Source organism: Lepidochelys kempii, chromosome 8 (assembly GCF_965140265.1).
Source record: "Lepidochelys kempii isolate rLepKem1 chromosome 8, rLepKem1.hap2, whole genome shotgun sequence".
Taxonomy (NCBI): Eukaryota; Metazoa; Chordata; order Testudines; family Cheloniidae; genus Lepidochelys; species Lepidochelys kempii.
In genome coordinates, this window is record NC_133263.1 from 9,634,377 (window position 1) to 9,652,745 (window position 18,369).

Sequence of the window (18,369 nt, forward strand, 5' to 3'; positions counted from 1 at the left end):
ATGGGGCTTCTAGGAACTATGGTAATACAAATAATAATCACAGAAAGATTTAAGTTTCCTCTCAAAAACCAAATCCACACACAACACAACCCAAGTCCCATATACAACAGTCTACACTAGATTAGTTCCCCAACTAGGGCCAGCCATAGTTAAGAGAGAACAGAAAGAGCAATGGCTCACTTGAGCTGCTGTAACCTAACAGCCCATTCAGTGGGGTGGAGGGAAAGGTACGGTGTTGCTGTTGTCACAGCATGTGCAGTGGTTTTTACGACTACTGAGCATGCAGCCCACGGTGCAGACTTCCTGGTCGCCATATATTCTATTCTGTGAGTAGTTTTGACCCCCCCCCCCCACTTCCAATGAATAGTGTTCATCTGTTTAGGTGGAAATTGCAGAGTACAAAGTCTAGCTCTACTCTATGGATCCAAGAAGAAAAAAAATTTCAATCCGCCAACTGCTATTAAAAAGTTAATAGTTTGAAAAGGGCAGAGTTCAAACAGTTTGTGAATTAGGAATGAAACACTGTTTTTGTTGAACAAGTTGTGGACAACATGCAACACATTTCAGCCCTGTGGGCTACTTGAATTCTAGGTCGTCTACTGTATGTAATCAGTTATTTCCTCTCTGTTTATGGAGTGTGAGATTGGTCATTCAAGTCACATGGTATATTGTTTCTGCTGCTTTATTGGATGATTGAAACTCAAATAGGCAGAGCGAAAGCAGGTTTCGAGATGGCCCCCAAATACTTTACATTAAAATTCTAACCTTTGGTTAATAGGTACACAAATCTGTGAGACTGCCACTTTCTACAATCATTTTTGCAACTAGGTCACTTGTGAACGTTCAAGGAAAACAAATCTGAAGGGATGTGAATCCTGAAGGCTTTTTACTTGAACAAATGTTCACAAATACTGTGCTTGCAGCTTTATTTACAAAGCACTGTCAGAAGGCAGGTAACTAGATAGTTTGTATTGCCAAAAGAAGCTACAGTGTTGTGGGGATAAAGAATAAAAATTCCATCTTTGCAAGCTTACCAGCTGTTTGATACGGAACTTCTAAAATTCCTGGTTTTAATAAAGCAGAACAGTCACAAGCTGTATTTTATATTTAGTACTTTATTTGCATTTGACATAAACCCACATAAAAACATTCAAATCTATTTGGTTTTAGTATTCAGGCAGCACAAAGTTGTTGTGTTACTGAGAGTGGTGATATTAAGAAAGCAGTACAAATAAACATGCTTTTCCTTGTAACTGAGCAAAGATGTAGTTAAACCTACACTTTCATCATCACCAACTGCCCTGGTTTCTTAGGCTTTACAGTTAAAATACAACATTTGAGCATTATCTGCTATATTCACCAATCCATACAAATAGAGTACTACCTTGGTAAATTAGAACAGCAGGAAATGTGCACGAGTCAAATTATAAATAAAATATGTAGGTATGTTTGCTAGTTAGAGCAACCGCCACTTAACTGCATATATGGGGAGTTATGATATGGGTCTGTTACATAAGTGCGTTTTCCTCCTCTTTTCACATTAAAGTTCATCACTTTCATACAGTCCAGACTGAGCAGCCAGCCGTTCAAACTCTCCTTCTGGTGAGAAAGCTGGTTTCACATCCAGTCCTTTACTATTGAATGCCAGGTATTTGCTAAAAGTCGGTCGAACCTTCAACTGCTTGGGGGTTGGAACTGGCCTGTATGTATGAGCTGAAACAGACCAAGAGATGCCTCATTCGGCTACTGTAGATTGTTAAAGTCCCAAAAGAGAAGGAGCTGCAGCATGCCAGCTCAGTTGTTAACTGTTGTCCTTTGCACAATTGAATAGGCCCTTGAGGGAGAGCTCACCTGCAACTGCAAGTCCCAGCTCTCAGACACTGAAGACCGATGGGGAAGTTGGAAGGGATCATAGTCTCCCCACCCCACCCCCCCTTGATACCAAGGGAATTGGGGATAATTAAAAACAAAAATGCACGGAGAGTGGTGGTGACAGAATATTTGCAATTTGTGAAGTACCATCCCCAGTATATTTGGGTGCTCTTTTAATGGGGGAAGTTTCTTTGGCTGCTTTGAGTCATTATTTATGGGGTATTGTGTGTCTGATAGTATCTTTGGGAACACACGTCCATCTAGTATTTACAACTTGATTGGATCTGTTCTGAATGAGGGGGAAGAATTCCTACCCATCATATTAACTCATAATATAAATTCTAGTTTGACATTTATATACAGTACTTACTTGCAACATCCAGTCTGCAGTGGCATGTGACCACTCCTGCCTCGTTGACTGCAGATACTGTGTACCAACCGGCATCTTTCTTATTTACGTTATGGATTAGGAGGCAGATCTTTCCAGGATTATCATAGAACAAACTGAAAAATTAGAAGTGCATGAGGGGCAAAGAAATAAGTTGACTTAAGGGATGTCTTTCATGGTGGAAGACCCTAAAGAGCAATAAACAATTTTTGCAGGAGACTAGAGATCAAAAGTGATGCAAAAATTTTTTTTAAAAATGGTGCACTGGATTATACTCTCAACAAGTGTTATTGCTATTCTTTGATTAGTTAATTATTTGTATTATGGTAGCACCTACAGGCCCCAAGTCAGGATCAGGGCTCCTTTGTGGGTGCTGTACAAACAGAGATAACAGCCAAACACGTTAAAGTATTTCAGTCTTAAATCTGTGCTTGCTAGTGAGCAAGTTGTGCATTTTGGGTGTGTGTATTTATAAAGTAAGAGGTCAGAGGGAGCTCTCTTTCCCTCCATTCAAGTGGAATATCTTCACCATAGTGGGATTGACTCCCAGCCAACCCGTTCACCATGTTTGTTGTTCACGAGCTACGGACACATGCAGCTGGTAAATGCAAATGCTGCATCTTTAGAGACTGGATTATTTGTGTTTCATATATTGGCTATTTTTTCTGCTACACCATTGGCCAGTTTTAGTTACATACCTTATTCGGTCTGTATTATATTGTAGCATTTCATTGTTTCTTTTCCAGTAAATCCGTGGTGTAGGGATGGCAGAAATCTGACATTCCAGTCTGGCTGAATCCCCTTCATAAACTCTTTTGCTTTGTGGTTTGAAGATAAAACTTGGAGCTTTCTGATGTTCTTTTGCTAAGTTATAAGAGAGAAGGTTGTAGTAGATTGCATGAAAATATACCCCTGCAAGTGTTGTTCGAGTTTGATCTCCATCTCCCAAAGTCTCCTTCCCCTAACCTAAGGGCCCAAGCAGTAGTCACCAGGTAGTCCAGATTGAGAGCTAAATGCACAGATGATTTAACTCCATAGGAGGCAAATAGGCAAGGGAATTGCACCAGCTTTCACCAGCTGTGAATACGGTCCTGAAAGCAAATGAAGGCCCTGTGCTTGCTGTAGCTCGAATCATGCCAGCAACATCTGCGCTGGGAAAGAATTTGTAAGCAAAGTTCTTAAGTTTCCTAACAAAGTTGCTTCCTTCTGGTTTGTTGAAACTGTGGCTATATACTACTTATCCAACAGTTCGTGATGTTAGAGGAGGATATCGGACCATGTGTTTGAAGAATGGTGTTTAAATAAGAAAATTTTGCCCAGCAAGGGAATGTAGTAAGTTAAGTGGGTTTCAACTCAACTCTTTTTTTTTTTCCTACTTATATGCAAGGAAGTAGGAAGAAGGTTATGCAATGGAACCAAACGGTGTTCAATATTTGTTGAGCATAAGTTGAATGGAAAAATATTAAGGTGTGATTGGAAGACACAATGTAGGTGGAATCAGAGACAAAATTGCGTTAAAAGCACTCAACCCCACACAAATGAAGAAAGCAGTAATCCATGCAGACATAAATAAGGCCACAGATCAGCGCTCAGTGAGACTTTTTGCATGAGTGAAGACTACTTATGTGAACAAGATTTTTCATGATTGGGGCTTAAGTGAGCCCAAATAGTCTTTGATTTCAATGGGGCTAGGATTTCACCCAATGAGAACTTTGCTATTGCTTTAGCAGGGCTAGAATTTCACCACTTGTCTTGCCTGGAATGCACATTTGTCTTAGAGGTAAAGATATCTTCTGAAAAATTAATCTCTTCCTTCAACATGTTCAAACGTTATTAGTTTATAAATAACTTTGGAAAATGAGTGTGGTATGGATGATGATCAGATCTCTGTATTTTGTGTAAAAAATTTTTTTTGCCGTTTCCAGATATGAAATTGATTAAATAAACAGCCAAGGAGGAATTTTCGAGAGTTCTCAGCACTGGCTTAACTCTGCTCCCATTGAAGTCAATGGGAGTTTTAACATTGGCCTAGCTCTGAATCAATGCTGAGAACTTAGAAAAAAAAATCAACTTGGGATGGAATTTTTCCAAAGCCCCACATTTGGTACGAAGTATTTTTCCACTGTAGTTCTTAAACCTGGACATCATGAAGTAGAAGTTTTCAAAGCTAAAAGCAGACATCCCGATAAGTTTGTAAAGGTCTTTCAGGTACATGAAGAAAGGCATTAATAGACTTTTGGGCACACACAGTTGGAGAATAAAGATTTCCAGGTAGCCATCACAGCCATATATCTTACCAGTTACATCCAGTTGTACTGTAAAGGAGGCTTCTCCAGCACGATTGGAGGCTACACATTCATATGTCCCTGCATCAGAGCCTCTGACCACTTCAAAAATGAGTGAGTAGAAGCCCTTTTCAGACACTATCATTTTATGAAAGTCATCTGGGTGGACCAACCTTCCATTTAAATACCATACCAGATCTGGAGCTGGTAGACCACTGACCTGTGAAGCAGGAAAAAAAAACAAAAACAAAAAACCCACAATCATGAACAAATACAATCTTAAACCATTATGGTACTGTAGTTGTTCATGTTTAAATCTAAAGCCATCTATGTCCCTCCACTACGGAAAGTTTTATTAGCTTAGAGGACCAAGCCAGGATTCTACCCTTGGAAGTTCCAGCCAGGACTGGTTTTCTTTGTAAATTATGAAGCTTATGGAGTAGTCTGGTGGATTTGGAGACATGAACTTTAGTTATGAGACAATGGAGTCTGCTCATAGAAACCTGTGTTGTTCCTGATGACATGTGAAGTCCCATTTCAGTCAGTGTGGTTCGTTGTGGGTGTGCATTCACAGGGGCAAGCCTACCATTTTATCTCAGAAGTCTCTAAGAAGGTCCTCAATAAGGCCACATTTTGAACCAGTTTTATTATCATTAAATACAATGCTATAGTAATGGAATATACTCAACTGCAACTACTTAATCTCCAAGATAGTTAGAGATTAAGAACAGCCTTTCATACTGAGGTGTCAGAGTTCATGTCAAACTTGTGAGAAAGTTACTTCAAATTCCTCTACTTGATGCCTCTTCCAGTTTTACATTTACAGAATCAGAAAAAACAAGATAGGATCAGCACACAAAACATTTGCATTAAATATGGCCTACAACACAAGAGCTAACTTTCTTACCATAGAGTTGTTAGAAGAACTTTGTGGAAGTATAATTGTTAAGCACATTTCACTTTAAATGTATTAATAAAATGTTTCAACTATTTTTTTTTCAAAAATAGCTTTTTCTATGAGCAGATGCCTTCAATGCTCAATCAGGATGACATTTGGAGCTTCAAAGAGGACTTTTTAAATGCTCTTAAGTGGCAGGCAGCTAGGCCCCAATTCAGGAGTCTATTAGTATTTGTGGCACAATTAAGCACCTGGTTACATCCCACTGAGTCAATTAGGGCCCCTATTCAGCAAAGCATTTAAGCACCTGCTTACATGCCTTCCTGAATTAGGGCCCTAATTTTGGCAGTAGCATTTAAAAAGTCCTCTTGCAGGACAGCAGTTCATATATTTATAGAGCATACTCCGCTTTAGCCACTACCTCATAAATCCTAGTTGAGAGTGAAGATATGGCTACACTCAGTCAAATTTCAGGGTTTTTCCAGAGCTAATGTGAAGATTGCAAAACTTCTCATTACTAGAATTTGTAAAGCTCTTTGGAATGGATACTGCACTTTCAGAGCCAGTAATATTAGATAGGTAGCACTCCAGTTCATAAGGATTGAGGTCTCTGAGATGCAGTGACACCTGTATGTATTGCATATAGTAATTACCAACAGACAAATTACAGTTTTGATTGTATGAACATCGGTCTTACTTTGAAGTCAATCCTGCAAAATCGTCCCTCTTCAACAGTTATTTTGTCTTCAGGCACTTGCACAAAACGTGGTTGAAAAAACTTCTCCTGGATTGAGCCCTGCTCATTCCTCTCCCCTCTTGAGGATGGTCTGCTCCTATAATGTGCACATTTACAGTTCCTTACAACAAGGTATACACACGATCACGGACATGTTACCTTTAAATAAAAAAACAAAACCCTTTAAAAAGGGACTCTGGCTATATTAATAGACCCAAGAATGTTGTTATCCCTCCAAAGACAAAACAATAGGGTGGATTCTCCCCCCCGATTTTCTATTTGGTGAATTATGATAGCCAACCAGCTATCTGACTAGCTTAGACTGTGTTGAATAGAACAGTCAGCATACATGCTTCACAAAAAAGAGCAGCTATCTTTGGCCTTAGGTCTCAAAGCATTTACAGCATGGCCCAAAGATTCTTGCATCATATCCCATACCCTACAGTTATTCCTTACATCACTACACAGAAGGTGTATGATGTACTTTTTAGAGTCCCTAGCCGATAGTTTGGCTTGACGTATGTGGGTTACCAACCTACCTTTGAAGTTACTCCAATAACTGAAATAACTGTCACCTTGATTATTCTACAAACTGAAGTTTAACTAAACTTTTATGCTGATGCCTCTGAAAGGAAGCGAATGTAGCTGATTTAATAGCGCTCTCGCGCTCTCACACACACAATTTGGATCAGAACTCACATCTCATGGAAACATTGAGAGGGGGATGTTGTAACAAAAGTATCTGGGTATAGATTCAAAGATTACCTGATTTGTGGCGTAGGAACCTGTAGTCTTGTGTTTTCTGAATTCTGCTGCTTGGAAAAGCAAAACATCAAAATAAGTTAACAATGCAGAATTTACCAAGAGGTTGAACTGAAAACACATGTTGAATAAAGAGCAGTTTGCCTTTCAAAAGCCAATTGTTGCAAGCACTTTTGGAGTCTTTATTATAAAATATAAAGAGTTGGACATCATGAGTCAATACACTTATTCATTTTCATCCCAGAGTACTGCCTTGGCTAGGAACAAACGCTACTAATGGTTTAGAACAGCTTTCCGTCACATTGCACAGGTGACTAGTGCAATCATTTCTTTCGGCTGAAAGTTTTTTGGCAAACCTATAACCTCTTTAGAGGGGATTATTCACACTGGAATATTTGAAACGGGAGCTAGGTACAGGGTGTCCTTCAGTAAAGCAGGAATAGAAATGAAGTCACTTTGATATGGTACCAGCAAGAACGCTTTGTTGTGCCTGCTCACAAATGGTACCAATACCCATGAACACGTGTTCAGATGGAAAATACTTTCCTTGCTAGATCACAGCACCAGCTAAGCTTTCGGATAAGTCCCCATCAAGTTACTAGAAAAGTACAAGTACCCAAGGTTGGATCCTACTAGGACTTCTCTATTTTAGGGTTCTGAGGAACAGATACAATGGTGTTTAATACCAGCAAGTGAGAGAATTTCCACCATTTTAGCAGTGGAGCCAGTTAAATATAGGAATGACAATATAGAAAGCTCTTAGGTATTTGAGTGCCCATCACAGTAGTAGTCAAGCAGTAAGACATTGATCTTGCACAGTGCTAAGTTTGTTAGCCCAATCCAGTGGTTTGCTTACGTATGTGCTTAACTTCAAGCACATGACCAGTCCCATTAAATTTAGTGGGTTACTCACAGCTTAACTTTAAGCCTGTGCTTAACTGTTTTACTAGATTGGGCTACGCTGCTCAGTACCGTGCAGGACTGAACTACTTTCACACTCCATGCCCACTGGTTACAAATGCAAGTGTCCTCCTTAATACATGCTCATTTAAGATTCAGCTGTAAAGCATCAGTTTGTCCACAGTTTCTACAGACTGGCCGAAGTAGTAAAACGAATACTAGTGGTTGGATGGGTCACCAATTAGGGGTATTTTGAGAACAATTTGAAGCCATGCATGCAAGATCACTGAATTCGCTGTCATGACTCAACCTCTTTGTAGAGCATGCCCCAGACTGCTGCAGAACTAGCTGCGCCAGGATTGATGGCAATCACTTTCTTGGTCTTTTGATCAGGACGATGGGAAACAACACTGTAACATGCTTCTTTGGTGCGCTCTTCTCTACAACTATTGGGTGTGGGAATTAGCTTTATTACAGACATATCAGGATTTCTTCCCCAGTGTTTGAGCTTATGGTTTCTACTCTGCATTGAAGTCTATAGGCGTTTTGCAATTGGACTCCTAATCATCAGTTTTCTCTGATGAAACTGATATTTCAGCTGATATATTGCAGGTTACCCTAGTAACATACTGCAGAAGGCAATCCTTGGAAACTGGGATGGTTTCTCCTGGGTATGCAGATTTCTGGTGCCACACCATAGCCCTTTCCAGTAATCTGGACCAGAGAACTACTGAAGGTAGTGTCTGACTACCCTGTTCTGTATGATATAGCAGCCAATGGATATTGTTTGTGGGGGGAGCAGACAAATCCAAAAATCAGATATGCTTTTTTAGCATCTTAGCTATACATCCCCAGTTACCTGCAGTGCCCAATACAGGATCAACTTCTCTAGTATCCAGTATTTTACACATTCTTCTATCTTCCTCTTCGGTTTTATTTCATGGATACTGAGTTTTCTTCCTCCTTGTATTAACCTTGTATCCAATGTCATCCTAGCAGCTAGCATTAATTATGCATCTTTTGGACAGGATGTTTAAAAAAAAAAAAACCCAGATGCTGACCTCTTGTGGTCATGTCACTATTCATAACACTAGTTAATCCCAATGTCCTAGCCAAGTTCTAACTCGGGCAGTTACATACTAGGTACCTGAATCCCCCTGCCATTTAAATTGATTATTGTATTAGTCATCACTCCTGTCCGAAACAATCATACAATGTTGCTGTGAAATAGCTGTTATGTTCCTCCCCAGAGATGGAATTCCTGTATATTCCTACCTGATGAGTGATATAAGGGTTAAAGCCCAGATTCTCCAAGGTCTATAGGCACCTACCTCCCATTGGGAGTTAAGCACCTAAATACCTCTGACTGGGCTTTAGTTAATATTCCTATAGTGCTTTGAAATCCTCAGATAGTGGATGCTATACAGAAGTTTTTTATCAGTATAGATGTCTTGATTTTTCCTTTTTTGTACTCCATAAAGAGACCTATTCCCCCTACCCCATTCCAATACAAGTGACTGAAAATTTAAACAGACAATGGACACTAGTTTTGGACCATTTTCATTTACCTGTGAGTTCTGTACATTTTCTTCATTTTGCGTTACAAGCACAGAAGCAGCATTTTCTGGTCCAAGCAGCCTGCGAGCCATTCTTTCTTCATAGGTTAGCCGCTGAAAGCAGTGGGAGAGCAATTCTGGTTAAAAGGTGATTTATTATCACTTGAGTTTGTTACAATTTCAGGTTACTCACAGTCAAGTTAGGGCACATTAATATGCCAAACATTCATGGAGCTGTTGAAAGGAAAGTGGCTGCTGCATGCCTGTGGCAGTACCAAAGGATCTGATGTCTTGGAATCTGCTGAGCTCACTCTCAATTTTATATAGCACCCAAACACGTATATGTTTAAACTGTCTTTTCATCAAGGTCTTGGAAATGCCATCTCTGGCCTCCCACTCCTCCCGTTGTTGCAGAGAACCTTCAAGAGGAGGATGGCCAGGGATGATTAATAACTAACACCGATGACACTAACTGGGAGATCAGAACAAGCTTCCAGGGTCCCCTTACATTAGCACTAGGAGGCCTTTCCAAGTCCGCCAGCTGTGTAGCTTTTTCAGGCACTAACTGTGTAGTAGGTGCTAAAAACCTACACACAACCAAAAAAAAATCCACCCTGTGAAGTGCTGCGTGTTCTCTCTTGAGCAAGAGTAAATATTAACTAGGTAAGGACTAAATTCTTTCACGGTAGAAGCAGAGAGGCTGACGTGGCTGCATTTACACCCAATTTACACTTGGGTAAGTAAAAGCAGAATTTGGTTTGAACTTTGATAGTTCCCCCCAAGTTTAGAAGCCACGTTAAAACAGAAGTTAGGTCTATGCCTATGGCTGCTAGGCAGTAATGGTAATGCAGGTGTCAAGCTGTGCAGTGTTTATACTCAGCCAGATTAAATGCTGCAAGACGCACTTCTGCAGACGCACTTCTGCCAAGGGACATTCTTAGGTCAGATTGGGCCAAAGATTCAGGTTCTCTCTCTCCCCAAATAGATTTGTAATTTGTATTATAGATCTGTATGGCCTGCTCGCCCTCCCATTTAAGTTAATGGTAAAACGTCTATTGACTTCAGTGAGAGCAGCATCAAGCCTTTACCTGCTAAGCTTTTACCAATTCTCAGACCAATAGGAATGTTTCCACAACACATTAGAACCAGCTCACTACAGGTTTGCCTGCTTCTTTCTTGGTGACACTGCACTTGGAGAGTTTTTTTTTTTTTTTTTTTTTTTTTTAAAAACCCTCTACAGTTTGGATTTCATGGCTCAGGAGAGCTGCATTTTGAGCCTCCTGAATTTAGGCAAATGTATTCCTGGGATGAAGAGACTTTTTTTTTTTTTTTTTTTTTTTTTTTACAGAAAATGGTTTCCCTTTGAAATAGATACCCGGACATTTGTGTTCTGATTGTCTGAAGAAAATTAGTTTTGATTCAGTTTCTTTTCAGTAAGCTAATACAAAGCACTGTGGGACATTGTTAGATGCCCTCTTAAAAAGAGCTTTAGGGAAGATTGCGACAAGACAGCAGCCACTTATCAGAGGGCAACTGGTCACTTTTACTTATCAGTGTTACTAATTAAACACTACTGACTAGATTGATAAACTACAGCTGGAAACCAGGATAAACATTCTAAAGCTAACATTTGCTGGGGCTTCTGGTCGGCTGCAGCCATCGCAGTTATGACTGAAGTAGTTCTGGCCCCTCTAGTACAAACAGTTGCTTTCTAGGGGCTAGCAAAGATGAAAACCAACATGTGATTAATTGAAGCAGTTGAATGTAAGTCTCTGAATTGCCAGAAGTCCTCTAATGAAATTCAGAGTAAGTGGATTCTTTGCACTTAGACAGGTTTCAGAGTGGTAGCCGTGTTAGTCTGTATAAGCAAAACAACGAGGACTCCTCATTGTTTTTGCACTAAGAGGTTCTCTCTTACCTGGTTGCCATTGTGAAGAAGGTTGTCTTTGCCTCGCAGTTTCCTTTCCAGGTCTTGAATGAGGGCTTCTTTTGTTCCTTGTATCTCTCGATCTGAAGTCTGGTATGTTGGCTTGGTGCTAGCTTGTTTGGTATACATTGGCTTTGAGTAACTACTTTATATAAGAGACAGACAGAAAGTCACTCCTGTGAGCTAGACTAGGTACGAGTTAGGACTGCATAAAATCTAGGCAGAGAATATATATAAATATTCAAATTTATATTTGCCGTCCATTAGCTATAACATTGGCTATGAATCAGCTTGTAAAGTGCTTGGGACAGGTAAACCATTATACATGCCAAGCATTGTTACTGAGACAGAGTTCAGGGAAATGGGCCTGCACTAGGCCAAGTCACCTGGTAGACAACACAAGTACCAGACATGCATAGATCACCCTTATCACCTGAACCTTGTAGAAGGTCCCTCGGTGGGGCTGTCAGGTGTGCAGTGGGGCTAGAAGACCTCCCTGCATGCACATCACTGATCTCCTTGATCATTGCAGGTCTGTACAGGGAGAAATCTTACCAGACATATCTAAGTCTTTTTGTCCCTCTGCACCCTGAGCACCCATTGACTCAACACTTCTCGTGGTGGGCAATGCTAATTCAACAATAGTTGGCAAGAGCTTGCCATTGGCACTGCCAGGAAGAACTAGATCAGTACAGGTGGCATGAAAATTAATGCGGGTGCATGCCTTCAGCCAGCAGGAAATACACACACACACACACACGGCAAGATCCCTGGGGCAAAGAGAATAGGATGCAGGTCACCAAATATACTGTGTGGGATGAATAATCCAAAGACTAAATTATTCTCCTAACACCCCTTGTGAACCAATCATCAGAGGTAGGGGTTTCACTGCAATCCTGTATATTATTGCCATATCAAAGATGGGGGCCTTTTCCCTTTATGTATTGCCAGTGTAAGCAAGGCCTTTATCCCCTTCCTGCTCCTTAAAAGCCATCAGGGGCCCCAAAGCTCCCTCCGACTACCTGGGCAGAAGGGGAGCAAAAAGAAGGTAGACGTGGGCTGGCAGCATAGCAGGGAGGAGGATTAGGCACGCCTGTCATTGCTCACCCCCCTCTCTGCAGGTGGGGCAGAGGGCCTGCTGCGAGTTCCCAAGGGGCTGGAGTTGTGTAGCTCAGAAATAGTAGTAGAGGGGACCAAGGGGTTTTTTTGGGAGGGAGGGAAGAGAGGGCAACCACTCCCCTCTTCTTGCGGTGGGGCCCACCAGCCATGAGTGGATGTCAGTGGTGACGAGCAGGATTAACAGCTGCAGGGGCTGCTCAGCAGCTTTTACTCCACAGCCCTGGGGGACCAGAGACACAGGACGTTGAAGGATTGGGAGAAGAGTGACCCATAGATCCTTGAGCTTTGCAGATTTACTTGTCCGTGCCACCCCCACCTCCAGCTGAAGGAAGCATTAAGAAACAGAGGTTTGCATCATGTGGTTCCCCTCTGTTCCCTTCCCAGGGGTTTTGGAGGAGGGTCTGAAATAACCCCAAATATCACACTCAAGAAAGGGTTAAAAACCTAACTTTGTATATTTCCAAAGGTAGAGGAGAGAAAAAAAAATTCACACAAGCGAGATATCTTCCCTCCACTCATCACATCTTCCTTCCTTAGGAGGAACTTGGGCCATTCTTTTCCTAGGCTACAGTTTGATACCCAGCCATAGTCTGGGTTGTGTGAGACGGTGTCAGTTATGGCCAAGTTTGGGAAGGACTATATGGTTATATTCCACCTAGTTCTAATGGTGGATGTTGTCTTGGTGCATTTTTACCACAACTCTTTCTGTAGGGTAAATCCACAGCTGGACAAGTGTTTTGGGGAAAAAAAATCTGCATCTAGTGATCCTTCGAGTGACAACCAGATGAACAAGTGAATATACACACAGAGATGTGGTTGTGCCTTTCGTTTGAGTTCTCACTACCCAGGGAATTACTGGGGTAAAATGTTAGGGTTCAGGGATACAGTACCCAAGCCTCTGCAGAGCAGTCTCTGTCCCTTTTGGGGACATATCCTGCAAACTTCACTGAGGTGGAGTATACTAACCTCCTTTGGGCAAGGATGCCCCATGAGTGAGGATTGCAGGATCAGGCTATTGGCAAAGGCTGAGATGATTTACATAGGCAATGTCCTTTTCTGGTCATTTCTTGCTAGAAGGCTTGGGTAGGGCATAGGAATAAGGTAAAAAGAACAGGAGTACTTGTGGCACCTTAGAGACTAACAAATTTATTTGAGCATCAGCTTTTGTGTAGCTCATGAAATTTGTTAGTCTCTAAGGTGCCACAAGTATTCCTGTTCTTTTTGCGGATACAGACTAACACGGCTGCTACTCTGAAACCTAGGAATAGGGTAGCGTCCCTTGGAATAATTTTGTGAGCTCGCTGGTGGTGCTTTAGTTGTAGAAGCAGACAGAATACAACCGGAGCAACAGTGTAAGTGTGTAGCAGGACCGTGTATATTCTAACATGGGTATTTGGAACCCATCATGCCCCTACATTTCCTTCATATTATGTTTTTTCCATAAAGAGCAAGAGTCCCAACAGCTTATTTTCAGTGCACACCATTCCAAATGCTCTTCTTCCCCCACCGAGTACTTCCTAGTGGTCAGAGCAGGGGAAGTGGAACCTGGATTTCACATATCTCTTCCTGATGCTTGACTATTTTGAAATAGCTGCATGACCGTGGCAAGTTACCCAGCCTCAGTGTTCCTCAGTTTACCCATCTGCAAAATTATTGGGATAACGCTTACCTGTCTCATGGAGTATTGAATTTACTTAGTATTTGTAAAGCATTTAGATATCCACAGACAGATGACATAGTGGAGCTGCAAAGTATTCAGTTGTATAATTGTGGTCGTCACAGGCACGTATCTAATTATCTCACACAGTGAGATAATTAGAACAGTGTAGTTCTGGAGAAGTATGGGGCTAGTTAGAATTACACCTAACCTAATTAATAATACCTGCACTTTATCAATCACACCACAGTTGTGGTTCAAGGAAGCTGGTAGCTTTAGTTTTCATGAATATGAGCATTTAATCCAGCTTTATGCCCAAAATAGCAAACAAAACACACTTTCCTCCATTTTCCTCAATGCAGTTGCTAGGGCACATTCTTCCCTTGCTCTTCATATGAGCTCCCAGTGAGGTCACTGAGTGTCTTGCCTCAGCATGGCACTGAATCTGAGAGAGACACATCAGGGAGGAGACGCTGGTCCTTGGTTTCAAGGGATAGAACTTTGAGAAGCTCTCAAGTCACTTACACCTCAGAATCATTGAAATGGGATTCCTGAAAAGTGTTACCATGGGTCAGTTTCTCAACCTCTGGATACATAAAGTGAGAGGGACTCGGGGGATACCTTTGTATTTTGCTATGAAACATTATAGTTACTGCATGGGAGCTCTCTCACAAGGAGCACTCTTTTCGCACAGAATTCCTGTTTTCTGAAATTGAATGAAATCAGAGAATAATTTAATGTAGGCAATTTAAGATGAGTGCCCAACCCTTGCTTTGGCTGCCCTTATGGGATTAGTTTCCACCATAACGACAAAGTAGACTGCTCATGTCAGGTCTGGTCTACATTAGACCTATATCTGTATAACTAGGTCACTCGGGGGTGTGAAAAATCCACACCCCCAAGCGACATAGTTCTATCAGCCCCCCCGTGTAGACAGTGCTGACAGCTACCGCTTCTCAGGGCGGTGAATTAACTACAGATGGGAGAGCTCTCTCCCATCAGCTTAGAGCATAGTCATTAAAGCGCTAAGGTGATGCAGCTGCGCTGATGCAGCATTTAAGTGTAGATTTGCTCTCGTGCTAACAAATGAATGCACAGTGGAGGGGTATGTAAAGAATTTGCAGTTTAGTTTCTAATTTACAAATACTTCTCCCACCCAGACACCATGGGCCCATGCCTGCGTGAGTAAAGCAATTAGGATCAGGAGGGATGGAAGCCAATGGGAGTTTAGTCATTGGCTTCCTTGGAATCAGGATTTCACCCAATATATGGACATGGTCAAAACCTGGAGCAGCACAAAACCCACACACAACTAATTCAAAGCAGGGGAAAGTTAGAAGCCTGTACATACTTACTTAGATTCCACAGTAGAAGGAGCTTGGCTATTATAATCAGACTGTGAGGGCAACACTGAGCAGAGGAATGCTGCAGGGGACTGGTTATGCATGGATGAAAGCCTTTGCCCAGATGAGGAGGTAGCAGGAGACTGTGCAGATGCAGGTGTGATGGGAAATGCAGATTCCTTATGGGAGCTATGGGAAGACGAGGAGAGAAAGATTGGGGAGCTCAGCGATGAAGACGAAGAAAACTTCTGCTCGCTAGAGTTACGAGGCTGGATTAGAATTGATGACTGTTTGGTTTGACTGCTTGACAGTGCAGATGTCTTGGGTCCCGGAGGCTGCAGTTTCCCTTGACACGTATTCTGAGACTGGATAAAATGTTTTGGACGCTCGTAGTTAAACATGCTTGGTTGGTACACTGAGGACATGGATGGGAGATTACTGACACTCATAGGGGATGTTTCGTGATTGTCCTGGCTTTTTGTAGGTGACAGTGGGCTTTGGGTTGGTGGCTGGTAAAAATTAGATGATAGGCCACAAAAACTTTCTTGGGTAGGTTCCTGGGTAGAATGGAATCCCTAGCTCGATGGAAAGGGGCTGTCTTGATGTGGATTATTCCTTTAGGAAGACAATACAAATAACATAAATTGTATGTTACAATTTGAGTTGTAAGTATTGTGTAGTAGAGAGCAGTCACTCAGATGCATGAGCATCATACTCTTTAGATTGATTATTAAATATTAATAAATCAATAACCCATGTCTGAAGTTTCTATTTTAAGCCATTCTAGAGCTATATGAACAATACATTTCTGATCATCATATGGAGTTCTACTCCCCCATTCAAGCTTAGCTCGTTGGTCACCACGGGTGTCTTCTCTGGAACAGCATGTTAAGTTCTGTCACAAAGTAATGGAGTTGCAATGATCATCTTGAAAACATGAACCAAGCATGACCTGAGGGTGCCGCCTGCCTGAATCTGCGGGCATCCTGAAGTGATAGCTCTAAGAAGGTGTGAACTGCCACAGTCAGCTCAATCAAGGAACTGTGGTCTATATAATTCTGCACCCCGGAATCTAGCATTTTTTCTGTATAGCACAGAATTCAGTATTTTTGCTATGGAATTCATCAATTCACTACACTGCTAGTGAAGCATGAATTGGGGTCTGTATCCGATTACTAGAGTTTTGTTAACTATAGTAGATAAGTTTTTAAAAAAATAAACCAAAAGAATTAAACTTTTCAGAATTGTCATTATAGGACTATAGCTATATTCCTCATTTTAAGGTCACTAAATTAAGTTTTCCATACTTTGTATAATGCCTTATTGGAGACCAAAGATCAAAACTTCTGAACTCAAATTTTCTGACCAATTCAGATTAGGTGTGTAAATAGGAAGCCTAGTGAAGGGAAGTGTGTATTTCAGTCTTTTGCATGTAATAGCAGTTCACCTTGTTGAAGTAATCTGCTGAGATTTGTGAGTGAGCATTAATGCTGAAGTTGCTGTGAGTGAATGCTAATTGAAAGCATGGCTGTAGTGAATTATGTTTGTCTTGCCAGATAGCACACAGACAGTACTGATTAAGGCAGAATATATAGCTAGATAAAGCACTGCTATAAGATACAGTAGGGCAAACAAACTTAGAAGGAAAGGGCTTGATTGTATTACATATGTAAATTGCAGATGTCTAAACTATACCTCTTATCAGTTATAAAGAAGAGTCAAGTTTCATAAAAGTGGACCAAGCAAGTTGCTGAATTGTAAAAGCTATTATTAAATAAAGAACTATAAATCTACACAAGTTACATGTGCTGGAAAAAATTGCAGTCTTGTCCAACAGAGATCAGCTGTTTTGCTTCTCTCTCTCTCTATATATATAGACACACACACACACAAGCACAGTATATTGTATTCCTTTCCTAGGAGAGCCCAAAGAAGAGTTCCATGAGGTCATAAATTCCCCTGGGGAAGAGATCATATTCTTAAGACATCTCTCCTGTTTTAAACAAGAGGTAAAGCTTCCATTTCCTAGTGCTGTTTATCAGTGTAGTTGTAAATTAACCATAAACGAACAGGAATTTTCTCATAAAGTCCATAACTTTTCCCTTCCGCACATTCTTGGAATGTGAAACTAATTTCTGGATCATGTCCAAACTATTTTCTTGTTCACCAGTGCAACAAACTGAGTTTAAAACCCCAGAATTCAGCAATTTTTACTGAAATATTTTACAGACCCATTTTATCTGTCCATTTACACACACACACACACACACAAAAACAACCCAAAGTTCTAGAGAACTGTCTCAATACTGTACATAAGTATTTAGTAAGGTCTACCCTAAACTTTCTCTTATAACATAATATGAATATAAAACTTTACATTTTAGATCAAGTACATTTTCCTTACAAGTAATTCTGAGTTCACATCAAAAGACTTGTTTTTCTCAATGTTTTCCAGATGAACAAGCAAACTACAGTACAAACACTGTGCATTTGACTGAGCAATGTTATTCAGTGCATCACTTTTTTCTTTTTTTTTTTTTAAGTACAGATCAGACAGTGCTGCTAATCAGAGATCTGAAATAAAAATGACAGGGGGAAAAATACTTACCTGCAGAAGTTGTCACCTGGGCTTTAACCAATATTTTGGGGAAGGGATAGTCATTCCCTGACACGGACTGTAATCATAGTAGCACTCTGCTTAGTATTATAAGACCAAGTACTTTTATCTGCTGCCAGATAATGACATCTGATGTACTCCCTTGTCCACCTATCTATGCAAGCATATCAAAATAAGAGTCCCCAGCCTAAACACTATCATTTGCAGTTCTGTTAGGTTTAATGGAATAAGCCCAGTTTTTTCAGATGCTGTTTTGCAAGTGGCCATGTGCCTTTGCGGTCTGCTGATCAGTGAGCTACACCATATAGA

General features: G+C 40.9%; 1 protein-coding gene across 6 annotated transcripts; it reads right to left on the reverse strand.

Moving 5' to 3' along the window:
* Nucleotides 1-1,116: 1,116 nt before the first annotated feature.
* On the reverse strand, nt 1,117-18,163 carry MYOT (myotilin). 6 transcript variants are annotated; one of them, XM_073358141.1, is made up of 10 exons: nt 18,052-18,163; nt 15,456-15,632; nt 11,316-11,469; nt 9,410-9,511; nt 6,945-6,994; nt 6,141-6,276; nt 4,558-4,765; nt 2,959-3,124; nt 2,243-2,376; nt 1,117-1,713 (listed from the first exon to the last, which is right to left on the reverse strand). In XM_073358141.1, the coding sequence occupies exons 2-10, from the start codon at nt 15,545-15,547 to the stop codon at nt 1,541-1,543; spliced, it is 1,215 nt and encodes a 404-aa protein (XP_073214242.1). In that variant the 5' UTR covers nt 15,548-15,632; nt 18,052-18,163; the 3' UTR covers nt 1,117-1,540. The 6 variants fall into 6 exon arrangements, with proteins under 6 accessions (XP_073214242.1, XP_073214241.1, XP_073214240.1 ...); XM_073358140.1 differs by having other exon boundaries at nt 11,316-11,466; nt 15,456-16,058; XM_073358139.1 differs by having other exon boundaries at nt 6,945-6,991; nt 15,456-16,058.
* Between the last annotated feature and the right edge of the window lie 206 nt (nt 18,164-18,369).

Bases quoted from the DNA above. Each gene is read 5' to 3' on its own strand.
- MYOT (XM_073358138.1), bottom strand. From the start codon at position 15,892: ATGAGTGTCAGTAATCTCCCATCCATGTCCTCAGTGTACCAACCAAGC. The intron at 6,277-6,944 runs GTAATCTTTGAA...TGCACATTATAG, and splicing joins GTTCCTACGCCACAAATCAG to GAGCAGACCATCCTCAAGAG. The intron at 4,766-6,140 runs GTAAGACCGATG...CCTGCTTCACAG, and splicing joins TTTGCAGGATTGACTTCAAA to GTCAGTGGTCTACCAGCTCC.